Source organism: Mandrillus leucophaeus, unplaced genomic scaffold (assembly GCF_000951045.1).
Source record: "Mandrillus leucophaeus isolate KB7577 unplaced genomic scaffold, Mleu.le_1.0 Scaffold128, whole genome shotgun sequence".
Lineage (NCBI taxonomy): Eukaryota > Metazoa > Chordata > Mammalia > Primates > Cercopithecidae > Mandrillus > Mandrillus leucophaeus.
Genome location: NW_012101209.1, coordinates 3,403,566 through 3,426,085, shown reverse-complemented (window position 1 = coordinate 3,426,085; position 22,520 = coordinate 3,403,566). Strand labels below are relative to the sequence as shown.

At 43.8% G+C, this 22,520-nt stretch overlaps 1 protein-coding gene across 1 annotated transcript in view; it reads left to right on the top strand.

The window, feature by feature from the left end:
- Window positions 1-22,520, top strand: part of CHN2 (chimerin 2) — a 392,195-nt gene that overhangs the window by 272,509 nt on the left and 97,166 nt on the right. The window contains exon 6 of the mRNA XM_011972229.1: window positions 1,489-1,774. Coding sequence (XP_011827619.1) covers window positions 1,489-1,774 — 286 coding nt within the window. The remainder of the gene's footprint in view (window positions 1-1,488; window positions 1,775-22,520) is intronic.

The following is a 22,520-nucleotide window of genomic DNA, read 5'->3' as shown; positions in this document are numbered from 1 at the left end:
CACTTGTTTCTGAAGTACCAGCAGTCTATCAGAGGTTGTATACATTTCCTCAGTCACAGATGCTATCAGTAGGTATGGACACTGGGACTCTGAGTATGGACACACAGTGAACTGGAGAACCATCTGGAAAGCTAGTGTTTCTACAGCCACTTCTGCCTGCACCATCTAGCTGGCCGAGGCCACAGCATCTCTGCCTCAGCTCCCAGCAGCCCATGTTGAAGGAAGGGCTTCTTCACCTGGCCTTGCACGTGCAGACCTCACAAGACCTGCATTTGCTCATGGGGTTCTCTCAGGGATCACCTTGTTGATCCCAGGAACCTGTCGTGAGGGCAGTCATGACCCTTCAGGCCAACGAGCCAGTAGAACAGGCTCTCCTGAGCCTTTACCACAAAATCACAACTATTAAACATCACAACACAGGAAAGACAGCACATTTATGGCACTTTTCAAACCTTGATCAAATATTTTCTGTCATTTGATCCTCGCCGCAGCCCTGTACGTTTTGGGGAAGGTATCCAATTTCAGAACTGAATTGTCTTTCAAAAGTTCGTTTGTGAACTCTTCGGAATTGGAAAACCCTCTCTCCATAGAGGGAATGGTGTCCGTGGGAGCCCTTCCCAGGCCCACAATGGTGTGTTCCATGCACCATCTCCCTATTATGGCTGTGCAGTGACACTTTCCAAGTTGCAATATGTCTACAACGTATCTTAAATAATGTAATTATGAGGATGAACTTAAAAAGCTATTATATCACGCGCTGTAGGTGTGCAAAATACTTTCCTATCTTCCCAGCGCTTCAGTAGCAGAAGCTGGCAGTTCTAGTGGGAAGTCAAGCAGGGGCTGTAGATGGAAGGCCAGGGCTCAGAGAGGAGGGAACCTATAGATTAGATTGTGGGGATGCTGGCAATGGCTCCAGCAGGGAGTTTAGCACACCTTATTGCTTCCCTTCTGTTGCACCAACTAGGGTGGAAGGCATGGGGTGCTCTGCTGGAGGTGGTAAAGATGCGATAATAAAGAGGCATCAGGACGAGGGGCAGGGCATCCCTTGCAGAGTAATTGCCAGGTATAGAGGAGAGCTGGTTCCCATTAAGTAAGTTTATAAGTAACATAGTTGTAAATCAGGCATTACCCTCTGACTTTTACAAATGAGAAGGATACTGACAATGACCTTAGTGATTTCTAGGATCAAACGACTCCAAGTGACGACCTGGGGTTAAGCCCCACCTCTGCCTTGTTCCAGGCATATAAACTCAAGCAGGAACCGCCAGTCTCTTCAAGTGTCAGTTGCCTTTGCGGTAAAACAGGCATAACCGTTATACCATCTCAAAGGGTCTCTATGATCATTAGGGGGAAAAAATAATCACATCAAATGCTTAGCCCTATGCCTGGGCTACACTAAGTATTCAAAAAACGTTAGCTGCTGTTATTATCATTCCACGCTGTGCTTATTTCTAACGTGGTTGTAATCCCTCATTCTGTCATGGGCAGGTTTGGAAACCAGACCTTAAACTACAGGCTCTTCCACGACGGGAAACACTTTGTGGGCGAGAAGAGGTTTGAGTCGATTCACGATCTGGTGACAGATGGCTTGATAACACTGTACATAGAAACAAAAGCTGCCGAGTACATTTCAAAAATGACAACTAACCCCATCTACGAACACATTGGATATGCCACCCTACTCAGAGAAAAAGTATCCAGAAAGCTGAGCAAGTCTAAAAACGAACCAAGAAAAACAAACGTCACACACGAAGAACACACGGCGGTGGACAAGGTGAGCTATGTGTGATGGAAACAGCCCTTCTCGTTTTAGTCCATGCCGAGTCAACAGGCGGGTTAACTGTAGGTGCGATTTGCTGGAATGTTGGAGGAGAGCCACCCTCACCCAAAGAAGTCTAGAATGTTAGTGCCAAAGGGACCTTAGAAATCTAGTTCAGGCTGGGCGCGGCGGCTCACGCCTGTAATCCCAGCACTTTGGGAGGCCGAGACGGGCAGATCACGAGGTCAGGAGATCGAGACCATCCTGGCTAACATGGTGAAACCCCATCTCTACTAAAAATACAAAAAATTAGCCGGGCGTGGTGGCGGGTGCCTGTAGTCCCAGCTACTCGGGAGGCTGAGGCAGGAGAATGGCGTGAACTCGGGAGGCAGAGCTTGCAGTGAACGAGATCGCGCCACTGCACTCCAACCTGGGCGTCAGAGCGAGACTCCGTCTCAAAAAAAATAAAATAAAATAAAAAATCTTCTAGCCCAGGCCCCTCATTTTACAGGTGAAGCCCAGAAATGTTTGATGATTTGTTCAAATTCATACAGTCAGACCTAGGACTTCTACCAAGTCATTTGTGGGTTTATTTGGAGTTTGAAAGAAAAAAAAGAAAACCTCCATTAGCGTGTTATGATGAAACACGGTTTCAGTTGCCATTTGAGGTGTCACTGGCTCCATCTGTAGTTCCACCCAGCCTGCCAAATATGTGATATTTGTATTTGCTTCTCTTAGGACTGGGTGACTGCCCATGATCCACAGGTCAGGTCTCTTGAAGGTGGTCTTACTTAGATAACAGGTTTCACTGACAGATATGGGAGCATTTCACTGACAGATATGGGAATGTGGCTATCTCTAGGAAGCTTAGAAAGACAGGCTGTCCTTTGCCCCAGACAAAGTTATTATGCCTCACCAAGGATTTAAAAAACTCCTAAGTGGGCACATATGCAGGCGGGGGTGGATTGTGGCAGGAGGTGGCCGGGGAGATCTGATTTTCCTCTCCAGTAAGTTACTGTGTGTTTGAAAGGCACCACCAGAGTTTGCTAGCAGATTTTTTGGGATGTGCCCCTTGAGGGACCATCTGCTTTGCCTGGTCCTATCCGTTTCCTACTGAAGGAAAGTGATAGCCAGCCACGCCAGTCAGCCCCTGCAGAGTCGGTGCTGAGCCCAGCTTCTCAGGCACACTAGGGCTGGGACAGATAGAAATAAGCTGATAGGAGGTACAGCCCTGCCACACTGCTCCTTCCAGTGGTCGCTAATCCTAGTTAAACCGGAGCGGGCCTCCTGTCGTCCAGTGTCAATGGGAAGCAAAGGAGCCTCGGGCTGACGAACTTGGGACTGGCATTGGCAGAGGGGCTTCATCAGAAAGCCCTGAGAGGAGGAGGGCGGGGTGGCACCGTGGTCCCATTGGCGCAGACAGGGATGATCTCAGTTGATTTGCTGATTGAGCTTCAGATCCTAGGAGAAACTTCCACAGAATCACATCAGTGCAGCAGCTGGGCCCATGAAAACATAATTTGCCATTTTCTTTTTATAACCCAGTGTCTCCAAAGCACCTGTTTATTATTTTCCAAATAATTGCTTTGGGAAAATTGTGGGGTTTCTGATTGTTTACATGTTAACAAAAGAGAGAGAGGACTTGAGTCCCAACTTTCAGTTTGTTCCGGTCCAGACAAAAGCCATTCCTTAGTCTGTTTGCAAAATCTCTTCCAAAGTAATTTAGAATAGAAGATATGAAAGCCAACCTTCCCAGCCATGACAAATCAGAAGATGAATTGTAAAATAAAACTCTGAAGCAGTGTTTATATTTCTGAATCAGAGAGCAAAGCCACGAAAAAGGCAATCTGTTACAAACTGCAGGATGCACACTCGAACATCTCAAGGAAAAGGAGAGCAGGAGGAGTGTCTCTTCTGTGTTAGGGCTGAGTTGAGATCCTGGATATTGAAAGTGATATTTCTAGATTCTTGTCCTCCCCCGAGAGGGAAGTTTGGTCAATAGAAACTGATATTTCTGGACAATATTCCTATCAGGAAACTTGTAACTCAAAATATGCCCTCTTGTGCAGATATTTTTGTATTTATTTGTCAAAAATAAATGGTGGAGGAAATTAGTAATCCAATTAATAATCACTTTGAATGAGGCACCCAGTATACATTTACCTTCCTGGGAAATGGTAAATCAAGAAGATATTGCAGGAAGACACCCACACTCCCTGAGCAGTTTGATGGACAGGTGTCAGTGGTGTGGATTTTCTTGGACACTAATGATGTGATGTTTGGTTGTCCCAGGGGACACTGTGGACACTGGGCCTGATCACTTGCTGGGGGCTACTCATTTTGTTAGTAGGTTTGTTAAGTTAGTTGGAACAAATCCATCTGTTTCTCTCTGCCCTGTGTTGACAAGTGGAATTATTAAAAGTCTCAGCCTTGCCAGAGATTCTGTTTCCCTTAAGGGCAGGTCAGTGGCCCGTTGCCATGGAGTCAGTGACTAGAAAAGAGGGACCGGAAACCTGAATGGCTTCACTGAGAAGAGTGGGTGGGGGGAGGGTACCTGTTTGCTGTGGTAGGGACACGTCCTGAAGGTTTTAATGAGTGAAACGAGCAGGTTTCCTAATATTTCTCAATTCCAGACACACCAGCATTTCAGTTTCCAAAGTACTTAAATTTCGTTTTCTCGTTTGTTTTATTGATCATTTCCAAATGAATCCAGAGAGATGATGTTACCTGTGTATCCAAGAATACTAACACAGTGTTAGTTGGCAAAAAGAGATTACCTACTCCATCAGATTTGAATGGTTTCCAGATTTCTCTCCAATCACGATTGTTAGCAGTAAACTTGATTTTAATAACTGTAGATGAGATGGAGAGGAAGGGAGGAAGCCAGAAAAAAAAAGTTGTGATGGTTAGCCAATAGTGATCCGTCTTCCCACTGATTCTTTATTTGGCTGAATTTAAAAACATTATGATGTATGTGGGCCACCATTCGGTGCATTTAATTAAAATGGTCACGTCCAGTGTCATTTCTTCTATGAAACGCATTTCAGAACTTATTCCATAGACGGATTATCTACTGACCTTCACATACAGCACTGTAAGCAACAAAGGAATAACAGGAGATTTAACATGAGCTCAGACATTTAGTGTTAAACACATTTCACGTATGTGAACTAATTTCCCGTTTTATCCCTCAGAACCACTTTGCCAGGTCCATAGAGCAGGAATCACCCTCCCTATTTTGTTGAAAGGCTCACAGTGGCAGGGTGAGGAATCAGACCCAGGCTTCCTGATTCCAGGCTCAAAGCTTCTTAAATCAACTGAGCAGATGTGCCTCGTTCTGTGCTTACTGCCCTTAGTGCTTTGAGCGAACACCCTTGGTTTTGGCCATCCTGAGGCAAGTGATGCTAAAAGTCACTCAATATTTACATGATCTGTTTCTGAAAACAGATCATGCAAACCGAAAACTGCTATTACGAGCTATAATAACTAGTATTTTCTTATAAAGTATACCCTACAAATCCAATACATATGACAACAGTGTTTTTGATAATACATTTTTATTCAATAAATATGGTTTGTCATATTAAATTGCATCTATGTTTTAGTGGGGAAAAAATCATCCATGCCCTCGATATAATAAAAGCACGTTAAGAATATGTTATACCAGTTTATTCATTTCACTATTTGTTATAGCAGCAAAAATTAGAAAATGACCTTAATGTCCATCAATTTGAGACTGCTTAAATGAATTATGGTACATCCGTGTTAAGGAATATCACATTACCCCAGGAAAAGAATGAGAACCCTCATATGGGCTGATATGGAACGGGCACCTGGAATTGTTATATGGAAAAGGGCCTGGCAGTGTGGTGTGTACAGTATGGTATTATTTGAGTAAACTAGTAGAAAAAAAAATATTTTTATTGATTTTTATTTTAAAACTTTATTTTATTTTTTAAAGACAAGATCTCGCTTTATTGCCCAGGCTAGTCTCAAACTCGTGGGCTCAAGCGATCCTCCCATCTCAGCCTCCCAAGTAGCTGGGATTACAGGTATGAGCCACCGCATCCAGCCAAAAAAAGCTTTTGCATATATTTTTTTCGTGCAAAGTCATAAATATCCCTTGAAGGGTGCAAGAGCCAGTATCACTGGTTGCCTTTGAAGGAGGGAAGTCCTCTTGCTTTCTTAGGGCAGGCACCGAAGCTCTCTTTGGTTTCTACTTTCTTCCTGCCAAACCAAAGAGAGTTACGTTTTCTGGACTGAAGGCCTTCCAACCTTACCGGGCTGTCCTCCTTTACAGACGAACTGTTTCAGCAGAGAACCTCTCCCCTCTCCTCTTCCACTCACATTTTTGTTTGTTTGGTTGGTTGGTTTTTCTTTCTAAATTATTTTCTTCCTTTCCAGCTGCCCATCTTTATATCCAAGCTGGTCCTTTCATTGGTTATTTCACTGTTTCCACCATGTGATCTGCTAGCCTGTCCCGGTATCTTTGCCTAGGAATGATTCCCTACAATGTGCTTGAACAGAGGCCATGGCCAGGCCAAGGAGTGAATGTCCAGCCCTCGCTTACCAGCAGAAGTCTTCATACAAGGTTGAGCCTGTCCTGAGTGGTTCTCCCCAGTGCGATGCTCGCCTCTCACGGCTGGTGTCCCCGTGGTGACTCTGTGCACATCCGAGTGTTATTGTTGTTGCTGTAATTCTGGAAAAGCTCTTATTTGCTTTTTCTACACGACAGAGTTCAAATTCCTCACAGGATATTTGCAGCCTGTCTAAGCCTGGGCCCGTTGGAGAAGCATAGCCTGAGACTGGGGTTTGGTACAGACGGGGAATTTGGAAAGGCATCCCAGGGGGAGGAGGAGAAGCTGGCCAGGTAAATAGAGGAGGAGAGAGGCTGGTATATGCACGCTGTGGAGCTGGTCACCTTCTCAGGAGCCGGGTAGAACTGCTCCTAAGAGGAATTTAAGTGGGAGTGTTTAAGGCATCACCTCCTGTCCCCTCTTGGTTGAGGGGTGCCTGTGAGCTGTTACATTCTTCCCAGTTCCAGGCCAGGCATGCTGGAGAGCTAGGTGGGTGCCACGGGCCTCCCTGGCAGCCTGTGGAGTCCAGTGCAGCTGTCCTTTTCTACTATTGAATAGAATCTGCCACACTCAGCCTCCCGTCTCCTCCCTGCTCTGGCGTGCTGCACACCACCTTTATGAGAGTTCAGCAGCCTGTGTCCAACGTCATTGTTTTCATCAGTGGTTCTCAAAGCATGACCCTCAGGAACCAGCAGCATCAACATCACTTGAGAGGCTGGTTAGAAATGCATGTTCCCAGGAGCCACTGTGAGAGGGACTCTGGGGTGGCCCCCGCCAATGTGTGTTTTAAGCCTCAGGCAGTTCCGATTCCCACCGATTCCCACCTGCATTTAAAAATCTATGGTTTCTATGTCTGTCTCTTTCCCCAGAGGTAGATCAGTAGAAGGCAGAGGCTACTTCTCAGCCTACTTCCTAATTCTAATGCCTCGCACCTCACTCGGTGAAACGAGCACTGATTGAATGAAAAATGGATGGGTAACTTTTAAAATGTAACACATTGCCCCAAGTTCACCCTAAGGATCAGTGTATCTCAAATTCACCAAGAGGGTGCCTCAGCATCTCCCGCACCTTCTCTCAGCACTTGCTCCTTCCTTTACTGGGCTAAGATCTGGCCACCAACTCTTGTAGCATCAGGAGCAGCGGGAGTCTGAAGGAGCAGGGGAATCGTGGAGACCATGTCGTGCAACCCTTCTGTTTTGCAGGACAGGAAACTGAGGCACCCGGCTCAATAGCATAGAAAGTATTTCTGTGACACCGAGGAGGCTTGGATAGAAAAGGATGCTTTTTAGCAGCTATCTTAGAGTTAAGATTGTTGAGGCCTTTTTTTGGATGGGACCCACAACTGTGCCATTGTGGAGGGGGTCTTGGTCCTAGGGGGTGGAGAGGCTTGGTCACTTGATTCAGGACAGTAGATTCAAACATGATGTTGCCCATTGTGCTTCACCAAGCAGAGGTGTGTATTCATTTGCCAGGGAAAGAGCCTGAATTGTTAATGCAGAAAGCGTTGTGGAGCTGGAAAAGATCGCTTGCGTTACAGGGTCTAAAGAACCTATAGATTTTCTCTGCAGGAGGTTCTTTGGAAATAACATGTAACTGACACACCCAGTCTTTTCTCAAAAGTCAAGGGTAAATGAAGATGAGCATAACTTAGCTATTATAGTAGGTGACAGGTACCGTGATGATGCTGACCAGCCAACTTCCTGCCCTTCCACTCACAGTTATAATATGGGGAGGGATAGGATGCAGTGAGAATGAATTTAACTTAGATTACATCCGCTCATGAAGCGGGGTTTTACCAAGCATTGATTTAAGCCAGAATTCCCTAATGATTTGGGATTTATCACTCAGTCTGAGCAATTGCTGATTTGGTTGGCTTGGTGGTTCTCAAACTGGCTGAAGGTTGGACTCACTCTGGGAGCTTTTAAAAAAATACCCATGGCCAGGCTTGGTGGCTCATGCCTGTAATCCCAGCACTTTGGGTGGCCGAGGCCGGCAGATCACTTGAGGTCAGCAGTTCAAGACCAGCCTGGCCAACATGGTGAAACCCCATCTCTACTAAAAATACAAAAAAAAAATTAGCCAGGCACTGTGGCACATGCCTGAATCCCAGCTACTCTGCAGGCTGAGGCAGGAGAATCACCCAAACTTAGAAGGTGGAGGTTGTAGTGAGCCCACATCACACCACTGCACTCCAGCCTGGACGACAGAGTGAGACTATGTCTCAAAAAAAAATAAATAACATTAAAAATATATATTAAAAATGCCCATGTTTGGCCCCACCTGGCTATGGAATCAAAGTCTTCACTGGTGAAAGCACCTGTCTTTTTTTGGCTCCCCAGGTGATTGTCAGATGCAGGGCTTGAGAACCTGGGTTAGATGGAAGGGGAGACAACAGAGTAAAGGTGATCAGACATTTTGGAGCATTTTCTTTCAAGGACACCTGTCCCACTTTTTCCCATGCCTCTTATATTCCTGAGGCTCTTTTATGTTGTAAATTAGACCCTAGCCTTCTTTCTCTACTTTTACACAACTCATGAAAAGTCCTCTGGGAAAACATTCTTCACACAGTTAACTCTGGTGGTTATGGTTACCTGTGCTGGTTCAGGGTTTGGCTTTGCTCCCTTTTCATGGCTCCTTTCCCGAGATTATTGCCTGAAATATAAATGATGGGAAACAATTAACTGAAGTAGGATTAAAGAATTTAATGAAGGGGCAAGGAAAAGTTAGCCTGTCTCTTAGGAGTCCGGTAGTGGTTTCTTTGGGTGGATATTAGAAAGAATCTCTTTTTACCAGTTCCTCAATATCGGTGTTTTGAAAGAGGAACAGAAGAGGAAAGTCATCCTAATACATTCAGCGTGTGGAGGGATATGATGGGCCAAACGCCAAACCCTCCTTACTTGTCCCCATCCAAAATCTCTCTAGGAAACAGCTAATTTAGAGACGCAGCCCCCGAGACAGTATTTGCTATGCAAATAGTGCCATCTTGTGGCTGAAAGGAGAGTTACATGCTGATGACACAAAGGACCAAACCTAACGTGTTGAAAATGTCCAAGAACAAATTTTTCAGCAATGAACCCACTGAGTCATCCCACTTCCCTCAAGTTTTATAGCACAGATAAGGCTGCACAATGGCTTGGGGGTGTCTTCCTGTAGCCTGTGCTCCTTCTCTGCATAAGCATGTGGGCAGCTCTGTGGGCCTAGGACTTGTAAAAATCATCCCAGGAATCTAATTCTAGTCCAGAAGTGCTCAAACTTCTCGGCCTCAGAACCCCTTTGTAAAGTTACTGAGGACCCCAAAGAGCTTCTGTTTATGTGGGTTAAATCTTGATATTTACTGTATTAGAAAGTAAAATAGAAAAATAAAAAAATTATTAATTCTTTCAACATAATAGTAATAAACAAATGGTAATAGATGTGTTAGTATGAATAACATTTTCATGAAAAATAACAGTTTTCCAAATAAAAAAGTGATGAGAATATTGGCATTGTTTTTACGTTTTTGTAACTCTCTTTAATGTCTGCCTTAAAAGAAGACAGCTGACTTCTCACATCTGCTCCTGTATTCAACCTGGGATATATTGTTTTGTTTGAAGTATAGGAAGAAGCTCTGGCCTCACACAGATGTGTAGATGGGAAAAAGAGGAATGTTCTTATAGCCTTTTCAGGTAAATGTGGGCTTTGAAATATATACTAGGCAACAATTCAACAAGTGGTAGTTTCTTAAAGGTTAGTTGCAATGTCAGTCACAGAAGGCAATTAATGTAATAAAATCAGTTTTGGCATAATGTATTCTCTGAAGGGATCTTGGGGATCCCTAAACACTGGTGGGCCACAGTTTGATGAAGAGCCCAGTTTTTCAAGATGTGTATGTTTTTACATCTCCAGAGAGGTGTTTGAGAGGAATCATCCCACCACTTTCATCATCTTTAACTGCAGGAGGTAAATGACGCTGTCACCTGGGACTGCTGTCCACCTATGGGGACTGTACAGGCTATGATGAGGAGGCATTCTTCTGGACCTGACCCACCGAGCGCCTGCCCTGAGCCCAACCTCAGAGCTCTTCCCAGTGGCTCTCACTAGGCGGTGGGGGGACAACAGGCTGAGTCTATATGAGTTTTAATTTTAGGGATCTCTCTGGGGTTGTTGAATGTTTTGAATTTTATCGAGGCTTTTTAATCATGGGACTTTCAAATAATTTATTCTGGAAGATAATTTTTATAATGTTTAAGTCAGGGTAGTCTCTTGTTTATATTTTAGTTTGGCTTAATTGTAGGAACAGTGTTGGTAGATGTAGGGTGATTACTTTTATTTTTAAGGTGAAATTGATGGGCTGTTTCTGTCTTTTTAGTAATTATATGGTGGTTTTTGGCTGTGAATAAAATATTAATGTTTGTGTATTAGTCTAGGTGGGATGATATGTTAAAAAGATAAAAGATAATATGTATTTGCGGTTCTCTTGATTAAAGGTTTTTTTTTTTTAATTAAATAGATTTGAGGTGAGAAATGGAGAGTATATTTACTTACGTCTGTGGGTCATCTATTGGCACTTAGTTTTTTAGTTGGTAAGTGTTGAAGTAGAGACTCTTGTTTGAGGAATCTTAGCCCCTCACCTAAATTGGGTATTTTGTTGAGTATGGGATGTTGAGATTATCACTTGACTTTTGACTTTTTTAATTTGCTTTTTTTTTTTTTTTAATTAGGGGAGTTTGTCTCTTTTGTATTTTTGTTTTTGAAGAAACTGGAGGGAAAAAGCTATAGGAGTTGATGAAAAAGTTGAAGGACAGAGTTATTATTTTAGACCTTTGTAAGGGGAGAAAAGGTTGAAAGTAGTGAGACAAAGTAAAAGTTGAAATTTTGATTTATAAATTTGAGAAGTTTTTAAAGAATGCCACATATAATGCTCTAGTTATTTAAAATATTATCTAAAACTTTAAAAACACAGGCTTTCCTCCTCAATTCCCTAAATCTCCTCTCTTACTCCCTAGCCACGTTAAAAATTCCCCATTTCTAGTTTTTATTAAAACAAATTTTTAAAATCTGCCTTCCTACCTTCTCACTTTAATCAAATCAAATAAACCTTTCTCTATCTCCAAACACCTGTGTATCACTATTTAACATCAACTACACACCAAGTACGCAAGCCTAAATTTAGACTTCAACACAAGCCTAGGGCCTGTGTCATTGGGAAACAGTTCTGCAGGTGTGGTTCTGATATGTACGGCGAATGAGGAGCCGCCGACTGGGTCTCATTCTCTTCCCTGTACAGAGGAAATACCAAAGCTCAAAGCTACATTGAACCAGGAGGGTTGGAAGGAGGACACACAATTTTAGCAGTGCCCATTATTTTCCTTCTTTGGCCTCATACTGGGTGTCACCCACTTTCTTACCTCTCCTGGGCTTCTCCAGCTGCCATCTTTGTGTCTATTTCATCAGGATGTGGCAGTCTCCCCACTCCACCCCCACAGTGAGTAGCTGTCATTTTTGCCACCCAGAGCCACCTTAGTTTAGGAGCTTCTGGTGGAGTCACATCTGCCCACTAATCCCAGAGGTGGATTTCTGATTCAAGGCCACATGGAAGGACCCCATGTACCTGGCTAGGGTGGTTGGTTCAAGGGTGGCCATGTGGTCAAGTCAGAGCCAGGGGAACACAACAGACTTTCACTGTGAGTTCCAGGAACCAGGCCTTTCACCCTCTTTCTGCTTGGCTCAATTAGACAAGAAGTAGAGCCTGGGCTGCTGAATCCTTCCCGCTACCCCATAGAGCCTGAGAATGGAGCCTAGAGAAAGTAGAGCCTGGAGATGGGGAGAGAGAAGCTGAGTCCTGAGGCCAGATCTGAGCCTCTCGCAGAGCTGCCCTTCGGCCTGCCTCTGTCTCTGGATGTTCCAGTTCGGCTGGCAGCTCATTCCTGCCTTGCCTTTGAGCTTGGGTAAGTGGATGTTGGTGCTGCATTTAAGTTGGCAGCTGCCATCATCCCCAGAAGAACTAGAACACACCCATCAGCTCCCCGCCACCCTCTGCTGTCCTTCATTCCCACTCACCTTACTTGTCACCATTATCGAGAAAGCTTAGCTATTCAAGTTCAGGTTCATTTTAATTTTAATCCAATAATCCACACTACCCTTCTTTAAAATGGTGGTGTTAAATCAGAAAAGGGGGACCTCTAGTGTTTACTGAAATGGGTAGGAATGTAGCATCTTGGTTACCGGGCAGACATGGGAAATAACCCAGAAGCCACTGCTGGAATACAGCTGTCATCCTTTACCTCCTGGCTCCAAAACATATATATATATATATATACACACACACACACACACACACACACCTCTTATAGTTAAATGCATTCAGTAAGATTAAGGCACTCTGCTAGAGTCTTTTTTTTAATTTATTTTTATTTTTTTATTTTTTATTTTTTTATTTGAGACGGAGTCTCCCTCTGTCACCAGGCTGGAGTGCAGTGGCACGATCTTGGCTCACTGCAACCTAATGTTTAAGTCAGGGTAGTCTCTTGTTTATATTTTAGTTTGGCTTAATTGTAGGAACAGTGTTGGTAGATGTAGGGTGATTACTTTTATTTTTAAGGTGAAATTGATGGGCTGTTTCTGTCTTTTTAGTAATTATATGGTGGTTTTTGGCTGTGAATAAAATATTAATGTTTGTGTATTAGTCTAGGTGGGATGATATGTTAAAAAGATAAAAGATAATATGTATTTGCGGTTCTCTTGATTAAAGGTTTTTTTTTTTTTAATTAAATAGATTTGAGGTGAGAAATGGAGAGTATATTTACTTACGTCTGTGGGTCATCTATTGGCACTTAGTTTTTTAGTTGGTAAGTGTTGAAGTAGAGACTCTTGTTTGAGGAATCTTAGCCCCTCACCTAAATTGGGTATTTTGTTGAGTATGGGATGTTGAGATTATCACTTGACTTTTGACTTTTTTAATTTGCTTTTTTTTTTTTTTTAATTAGGGGAGTTTGTCTCTTTTGTATTTTTGTTTTTGAAGAAACTGGAGGGAAAAAGCTATAGGAGTTGATGAAAAAGTTGAAGGACAGAGTTATTATTTTAGACCTTTGTAAGGGGAGAAAAGGTTGAAAGTAGTGAGACAAAGTAAAAGTTGAAATTTTGATTTATAAATTTGAGAAGTTTTTAAAGAATGCCACATATAATGCTCTAGTTATTTAAAATATTATCTAAAACTTTAAAAACACAGGCTTTCCTCCTCAATTCCCTAAATCTCCTCTCTTACTCCCTAGCCACGTTAAAAATTCCCCATTTCTAGTTTTTATTAAAACAAATTTTTAAAATCTGCCTTCCTACCTTCTCACTTTAATCAAATCAAATAAACCTTTCTCTATCTCCAAACACCTGTGTATCACTATTTAACATCAACTACACACCAAGTACGCAAGCCTAAATTTAGACTTCAACACAAGCCTAGGGCCTGTGTCATTGGGAAACAGTTCTGCAGGTGTGGTTCTGATATGTACGGCGAATGAGGAGCCGCCGACTGGGTCTCATTCTCTTCCCTGTACAGAGGAAATACCAAAGCTCAAAGCTACATTGAACCAGGAGGGTTGGAAGGAGGACACACAATTTTAGCAGTGCCCATTATTTTCCTTCTTTGGCCTCATACTGGGTGTCACCCACTTTCTTACCTCTCCTGGGCTTCTCCAGCTGCCATCTTTGTGTCTATTTCATCAGGATGTGGCAGTCTCCCCACTCCACCCCCACAGTGAGTAGCTGTCATTTTTGCCACCCAGAGCCACCTTAGTTTAGGAGCTTCTGGTGGAGTCACATCTGCCCACTAATCCCAGAGGTGGATTTCTGATTCAAGGCCACATGGAAGGACCCCATGTACCTGGCTAGGGTGGTTGGTTCAAGGGTGGCCATGTGGTCAAGTCAGAGCCAGGGGAACACAACAGACTTTCACTGTGAGTTCCAGGAACCAGGCCTTTCACCCTCTTTCTGCTTGGCTCAATTAGACAAGAAGTAGAGCCTGGGCTGCTGAATCCTTCCCGCTACCCCATAGAGCCTGAGAATGGAGCCTAGAGAAAGTAGAGCCTGGAGATGGGGAGAGAGAAGCTGAGTCCTGAGGCCAGATCTGAGCCTCTCGCAGAGCTGCCCTTCGGCCTGCCTCTGTCTCTGGATGTTCCAGTTCGGCTGGCAGCTCATTCCTGCCTTGCCTTTGAGCTTGGGTAAGTGGATGTTGGTGCTGCATTTAAGTTGGCAGCTGCCATCATCCCCAGAAGAACTAGAACACACCCATCAGCTCCCCGCCACCCTCTGCTGTCCTTCATTCCCACTCACCTTACTTGTCACCATTATCGAGAAAGCTTAGCTATTCAAGTTCAGGTTCATTTTAATTTTAATCCAATAATCCACACTACCCTTCTTTAAAATGGTGGTGTTAAATCAGAAAAGGGGGACCTCTAGTGTTTACTGAAATGGGTAGGAATGTAGCATCTTGGTTACCGGGCAGACATGGGAAATAACCCAGAAGCCACTGCTGGAATACAGCTGTCATCCTTTACCTCCTGGCTCCAAAACATATATATATATATATATACACACACACACACACACACACACACCTCTTATAGTTAAATGCATTCAGTAAGATTAAGGCACTCTGCTAGAGTCTTTTTTTTAATTTATTTTTATTTTTTTATTTTTTATTTTTTTATTTGAGACGGAGTCTCCCTCTGTCACCAGGCTGGAGTGCAGTGGCACGATCTTGGCTCACTGCAACCTTCACCTCCAGGGTTCAAGTGATTCTGCCTCAGCCTCCCAAGCAGCTGAGACTACAAGCTCACACCACCACACCCAGCTAATTTTTGTATTTTTAGTAGAGACGGAGTTTCACCATGTTGGCCAGAATGGTCTCAATCTCTTGACCTCGTGATTCGCCCTCAGCTTCCTGAAGTGCTGGGATTACAGGTGTGAGCCATCGTGCCCAGCCACTAAAGAGTCTTAATGAACTCTGGTAAACCAGATTCTTAGCAAGTTGTGATATTTCCAGGAAACTTTTTTAACAGAATAGGATGAAACATGGCCCCTTTTGCGGCATTGGATGTGGCCACGAGAGCCCTCTGTTGGAAGGGGGACCTCTCAGATCATTGGTACAACAGATGAAGAGTTGGGAACCTGCAGACTCTGAAAAAGGAAAGGTCAAACTTCCACTTGTAGTCTCTCAGAATTAAAGGCTTGGCCTATAAGAATTTGTAGGGGTGGGTGGGTGAGGTCCTGGATCAATTGTGGGAAGAGGAAGGATTTTGTTCCCTGAATCATTCCCATTGTCGTTAATGGAAATGAAAGTGTCAGGGCTACATCGGTTTGTTTTCATGGCCTCTGGACCAGGTTGCAGAACTGGCATTACTCAGTTTTCAATAAAAAAATGTCTGGCCAGGTCTTATGATGATAGTTTATAAATGTCCCTGTTGGTTTTCTCTCTCCTTATGCACAATCACTTTGAAGTTTCCGCAAAGTTAATATTTCACTTTGTTCCTAAGTCCCCATTTATGAACTTAATGAAGTCCAAGTATCAGAAGAGAAAGTTAAAGTTTACACATGCAACTTTGATTGTTCTCAAGTGACTCAGTGGTTTAAAAAATTATTTAAAAAGTCAAATCACTGTCGTTTGCAAGAGACACTTTAATACCCAAGTTGAGGATAAGAAGTAAGACACAGAACTATGGGCTATGCATGTCCCAACACACCTTTAACAGAGTAAAAGCAGTTATATTTTACCACAGTACATATAAATTCCATGTAAAACAATTCATGATATAAGGGACTTTTATTATGTTTAATCCCAAATGATTTTAGGAAAGTTACAATTATTCCCCTCAGAAAGTCTAAGCATATCATTGTTTTTCATCTATCATAAACTACATTATTTCATTCTGCTTCGTGACAACCCTTAACTTTATCGATCCTCCTCTTCCAACAAAGAAACAAGAAACCCGGGGCTTAGGAAAGCCAGGCGACCTGCCCAGGGTCATAGAACTTGTGACTTGCAGGTCATTTCACGAACACCCAGTTGCTAGAAGGTGGCTTGTCTGACTTTGAACAGGCTGTACTTTCCACTGAACCTCATTGACAAAGTGAGCAGATTTGCTGTGTGTCTAATTTTAAAGCTTCTAAACAAAGCGTTATATTAGGAGTTATTTTCCTCTTCCCAATATCGGTACTCAGTGCCTCTGTGCTTGACTGTAATCATCTTCTGCTCTGGGCTGATTTGTTCTTATAAAGAAATAGGTGTGGCTGAGGGAATTCCTCAAGAAGAGACGTGTTCGTTACACACATGCCTGCCTCTGTGATTTCTAAGAGAACAGTCTCTGTGTGCATTTTTAGCCTTGAGCTATATGAATTTGAAAAGGATTGAGCAATACTGTAAAGCTCTGTTTACCTTTACTGTATCTCAAGGCGATGAGTCTGAAATGCGACTCTTCAGACACAAGCATGCGTCTCACTTCTTCCAATCATGATGGAGCCCGTTGGGATGAGAGGAAACTGAGGCTGATGTTACCCTCCTGAAGGTTAGGAAGTAATGCCTGACCCAGCTCTCTCTCAGCATAGCTTTGAAACACCACTGAACTCTGGGACTGTAAAATGATATACATGGAGATTTTAATGCATTGGATTTTTTTTCCACTCCGGTAAGTTCAGTGTAAAGTCAACCTGCTCAGAAGGAAAGGAAGAAGCGCTAGCACGCACAGGGTATCGACCACATACCAGGTGCTACAGGAGTGGCTTTCAGTTTGTCACCTCCTTCCATCCTCACAACAGCTCTGAGAGTTGGGAATTGGAGCGGTGGAAGTAACTTCTTCATGACCACCAGTGGGCAGGGGAGCTGAAACCCTGCCGGCAGCTGTCCTGGCTTGAAGGAAAGCCTCTTCAAGAGCTCCTGGTCACCTGAGATTGACCAGCCTCCCGACCCCAGTGTGGCATGCAAGGCCTTTTCTGACCCTGTTCTCGTCACCCTGTCACCCAACACACATGCACACATCGCTTCACCTCGGCTGCTCCCTCTCCCTAGCTGTGTCCAAGAGACTGGCAAAGCAGAGCAATTCAAGTTTTCTGAGCCCCACAGCCAGTGTAATGCCTCTCAGGCTTTACACAGCATCTTCCAGTTCTTTGCAGTGTCCCTCCCCCTCGTCTCCCCCAGGCTCCTGTCCTGACTTGGGGAACTCCTGCCGTGCTTTGTGGGCCAATCCCAGGCATGTCCTTCCCTGCAGTCTTCCCTAACCTACACAAGCCTGCCTTGGTTATACCTTCAGTTGGCTGCCTCTCTGTAGCTTAGATACAGTTCTCATTGCACTGAGCACACCCCACGGGTGGGTTCATTCATTAATTCATTCATGCTTAACTATTAATAATTAATAATAATTAAATATTCATTGAGCCCCTAATCTGTGCCAAACACAATGCTGGCCAATTGCACTTACAACGATAAGAAAGAAGTAGACTCTTTCCCCTTGGGCTTGCTAAGGCACAGAACATGAACACGGAGCGAGAGGTCCACCTGACTGGCACTTGGGGAGTCGGACATCAGAGAATGAAGCCATAGAAGAAAGCCGATGCTGGAGATGGAGAATGTGTTAAACCGAGAGCTTCATTCTGGAGAGGCTCATGTGGGGAGTTCCCACCTTGGTTTTCTGTGCTGGTACATTTCTCTTTCTTTTTGTTCTATGCTATTTTGGGTGGACTTTCTGTTTCCTGTAGCCAGAAGAGCCCTAATGGAGTCCTAAAAAAAACGAAAACAGAAACAAAAACAAAACAGGCCATGCCTGGCAGAGAAGGCCCTTTTAAGGAAGGGGGCAGTTGGAGCAGTTGGGCCAGCCTCGGGGCACGGCTGGTAGAGGGGAAGGCTCCGGGGAGGGAGACGGCCAGGTTGGAGAGGGGAGGCTGGAGATGGGCGGGCTTGGGAAGGGCCACACAAAGTAGTCTCTAAAGCGTGGACCTTATGCCCAAATGGCTTAAGGAGCTGCCTGCAGTGTGATTTTTAGAAGGATACATTGGTGGCAGGGTAGAGGATGAGCTGGAGACAGAGACTGGGGCTCTGGGACATCAGTGCAGTAACATTGAGGCATCTGCATTTTTGCTTTCAAAACCCGTTGCTGTAGGCAAATTTTTAAAAGCCCGCCTTTTCCATTTTTAAATGATGACACTATTACCAAAGCTAATTGTTGTTTTAGACTTGTAAATTTTGAAGGCCTAAGTTAGTTAAATTGTTTTTTATAAGTTTTGCCGGGTTTGGGGAGAAGAGTGGGAGGAAGCAGAAAACCCATTATTCCAGCTGGGTGGATAAATGGGCCCCACAGAGCTGCGTTAACCTACAGGGCTTCTGTGTTCAAGACATAACCTTCTATTCTGCAAAGCCCTCTGCCATTTTCCTTAAACATACACTTGGAGTAAGTGTTTGATGAATGAATTAATGTGTTTGCATTCTTTCTTCATTCTGCCTCCTACCTGCAAAGACAGAACTGTCATATATGCCTTTCTTAGAAAAGCTGTGGACTTTAAATATTATCTGCGTTGAATTTGATCATAAAACAAAAAATACTCATTAACCTGAACTTCACAATCTTAACCTTTAGTACCTATGAGAAAGTCATCTACTAATTAAATAGTTTAAAGGGTATTGCAATGGAAATGTTATTAAGAGAGCAAAGGTTTTCTTCCAACTCAGAGTGTACACTTTCAAAGGGGGTGAAAAAGGGCCGTAGTGTTGAGGCTGCTAATCATGTTGGCTCTAGTCCAGTAGTTCTCAAATTTTAGCATACCTGAGAATCCTGTAGAAGATTTGTGAGTACACAGAATTCCAGGCCCTCTCCCATCATTTCTAGTACAGTAGGTGTGACCAGCGGCCCAGCTTCCCAGGAGATGCTGATGTTGCTGGTCCAGGAACCACAGTTTGAAACCGCTGGTCCGGGCAGTAAAGTAGCACAGTTAAGTATATAAGGCAACTGGAGAACTAAGGCTAAATGACAGTGATTAATTAGAAGTAATCTGTAATCATATACATGTGTATATATGCGTGTATATGTATATTTCCAGCATTTTTATACTGACTATCCTAGAATATAAGCAAACTGCTTAGGCGTTTTCTAAATAGTGATTGCTTTGATGCTGTTTCCTCCCGTTGTGGAACTGCTCGCTGGCCCCTGCAGGCATCTCCCCTGCAGAGGAGGTGCTGCACAGTGGTTAGAGCGTGGGCTTCAGGGCCAGTGGCTGTGTGGCCTGAGCCCTCCTAAGCCTCCTTCCCTTCCTTTGCATGCCGCGGGGTAGCATCTCACCTGCACTTTCTTCGGAACACCAGCTACCTCTGTAGTGCGTCCTCTCCTGCGCGCTCACCTGCCAGGGCCCCAGCTGCTCGGGGTCCCAGGCTGTGCCTCACTCATTTCTGTGACCTTGCAGGACTTGCCGCAGCAAATGGGCTTTTGTATTTCCAAGGCACTTCATCAATGTTTATTGAGAAAAGGAAGGAAGAAAAGAGGAAAAGGAAAAAAGAGAGAGGGATGAAGGAAGGAATTTTCCCAGGTTGCTCATTGTCTTTGTGACATTTTTCACTGTAACTTTTTTTTCCCTTTTTTTTGAGACGGAGTCTCGCTCTGTTACCCAGGCTGGAGTGCAGTGGCGCGATCTCGGCTCACAGCAAGCTCCGCCTCCCAGGTTCACGCCATTCTCCTGCCTCAGCCTCCCGAGTAGCTGGGACTACAGGGGCCCACCACCATGCCCGGCTAATTTTTTGTATTTTTAGTAGAGATGGGGTTTCACTGTGTTAGCCAAAAGTAGGGAAAGATCCATTAGGTAGAAAACCTAGAAGTCATTTAGGTTGAACCATATGCAACTGTTGATACCTGATAGTTTTTGATTTGCAAAAATAAGGCAATTTCATGTGGTTCAAACTAATATCTATTTAATATGAAGGTATATGAATTCTTGTAAGAACAACACAATTTGCAAGTTTTAGAATACAGTCCACTAGGAGTGGATACTAAGCTTGCAGTTTATATGCTCTGGAAGACCCTCTTTTTAAAAAAATAAGGCAAAAATACTAGTAAGGTATTCTAGATGGGGCCACAGAAAGGCTCCTGCCTGAGAGAACCTTGGAACTTGAGCATGTGCTTCAGAACTTCATAGTGAAGACGCGTGCCAGGGGCCTGGCTTGAAGATGGCAGCTCTTAGGACAAAGCATGTGTGAGGCTGGAGAGCTGCTTCTGCAGAGTCTGTAGGAGAACAGCACACCCACTTGGCAGAAAACTCAGGTGCCAGAAATCCATACAGTCCACTGAGCCAAGTGGAGAGATGAAGGATTGCTGGAGCACCTCGTTGGTTTTGAACAGTGCTGTTTCCAAGACAAAATGAGCCTCCAGGTCGGACGGACTTCAGAGGCAGATAGTTTGTCCTTTCATGGAAGTTCTCACGTTCATATGTTTCATGCATTTTCCCTCAGATGGGATGTTTTGGAGTGGAAGTGGAGCTAAGTAAGTAAATGTAAGCCATGCCAGGCGAACACCCAAGGAGGGAGCAGGAACAGAAGCTGCGGAAGCCTCTCAAGGAAGCATGGGGAGGGGGTGGGATGCCAAACATGGAGTCCTTGGCTTTTTCAGAAAAATTGCTGAGGGGTTTGCAGGAGAGTTGTGAGATCCAGAAATTACTATTTGACTGGGGAGTGGTAGGTGCCTTTATTGGGATGCTTTAAAGAAGTCCTAATTCCATAGTTAGCTGAGCCCAGCAAACACAAGCTCATATTTTGGGAGTGGATGTCCAGAAAATGAATTCTTTTTTTTTTTTTTTTTTTAAATCTGGAAGCATGGCTTATCTGATTGCCCTCTGGGCTTAGCGACAGCATGCACCCCTTTGAGTGTTGTGTCCTGGGCCACAGCCTAGCTGCTACTTCCCTCAGTTTCCTTCTGTCCAGGGGCTAAGCTCACTAAGGTTCATTGGTGGGAACACGGAACTACCAGACCTGCCAGGATGGTGCCTTTTTCCTTGGCGTGCCTAATTTAAGTGTTTAAAATGCAAGTATTTTTAAACAAACTTGACAACCACAGGATGTGCAGATTAGCACTCTATGTATATGGTAGCTCTGCCAGTGTAGCCTCCTGCTTGGCGAAACTCAGCAACATGAATATTCATTAATAAGCCCATGAGAGGGACTCCAATGAACTGAAATTCTGGATTTTGAAGGGCCAGTCTGGATGACTTTCAGCGTACCAGTATGCAATGGGCACAAGGTGGCAGTTCTTTTTATAAATTTTCTGAGAACTGACAACTGTTAGGCCAGTTTTGGGTGTGCCTGTATATAAAATTTCTAGCGAACTCAGAGTCTGCTTTCTGGGGTAGACACCTCAAGGCTTTGTTTAATTGTTAGTTAGTTAGATAGTTAGAAATAATCACCACCAATTTTCACTCAGCACAGTGTTCTGAATCTACTACCAGATTAAAACTCCGTCTAGAGGTATTGGGAATACTGGATATTCACATGCGAAAGAATGAATTTGGACTCTTACTTTACACCAAATACAAACACTAACATTAAATTTATTAACTACCTAAACATAAGACCTAAAATTATAAAACTCCTAGAGGAAAATATAGGGGAAAGTTTCATGACATTGGGGCTGGCAGTGATTTCTTGGATGTGACACCAAGAGCACAGGCAACAAAAGAAAATATAGACAAACAGGATAATACCAAACTTAAAGTTTTCTATGTGTCAAAGGATGCAATCAATGAAGTGAAAAGGCAACCTATGGAATGGGACAAAATATTGCAAATCATATATCTAATAAGGGCTTAATATCCATAATGTATTTTTCAAAACTCCTACAACTCAACAACAACAACAACAAAAGTAAATAACCCAATTTAAAAATGGGCAAAGGACTTGACTGGACATTTGTCCAAAGATGATACCCAAATGGCCAGCAAGCATATGAAAAGATGCTCTACATCATTAATCATTAAGGAAATGCAAATGAAAACTACAGGGAAATATTATCTCACAGCAGCCGGGTGCGGTGGCTCAGGCGTGTAATCTCAGCACTTTGAGAGGCCAGGAGTTCCAGACCAGCCTGGCCAACATGGCGAAACCCCATCTCTACTAAAAATACAAAAATTAGCCGGGCATGGTGGCGCACACCTGTAATCCCAGCTACTCGTGAGGCTGAGGCAGAAGA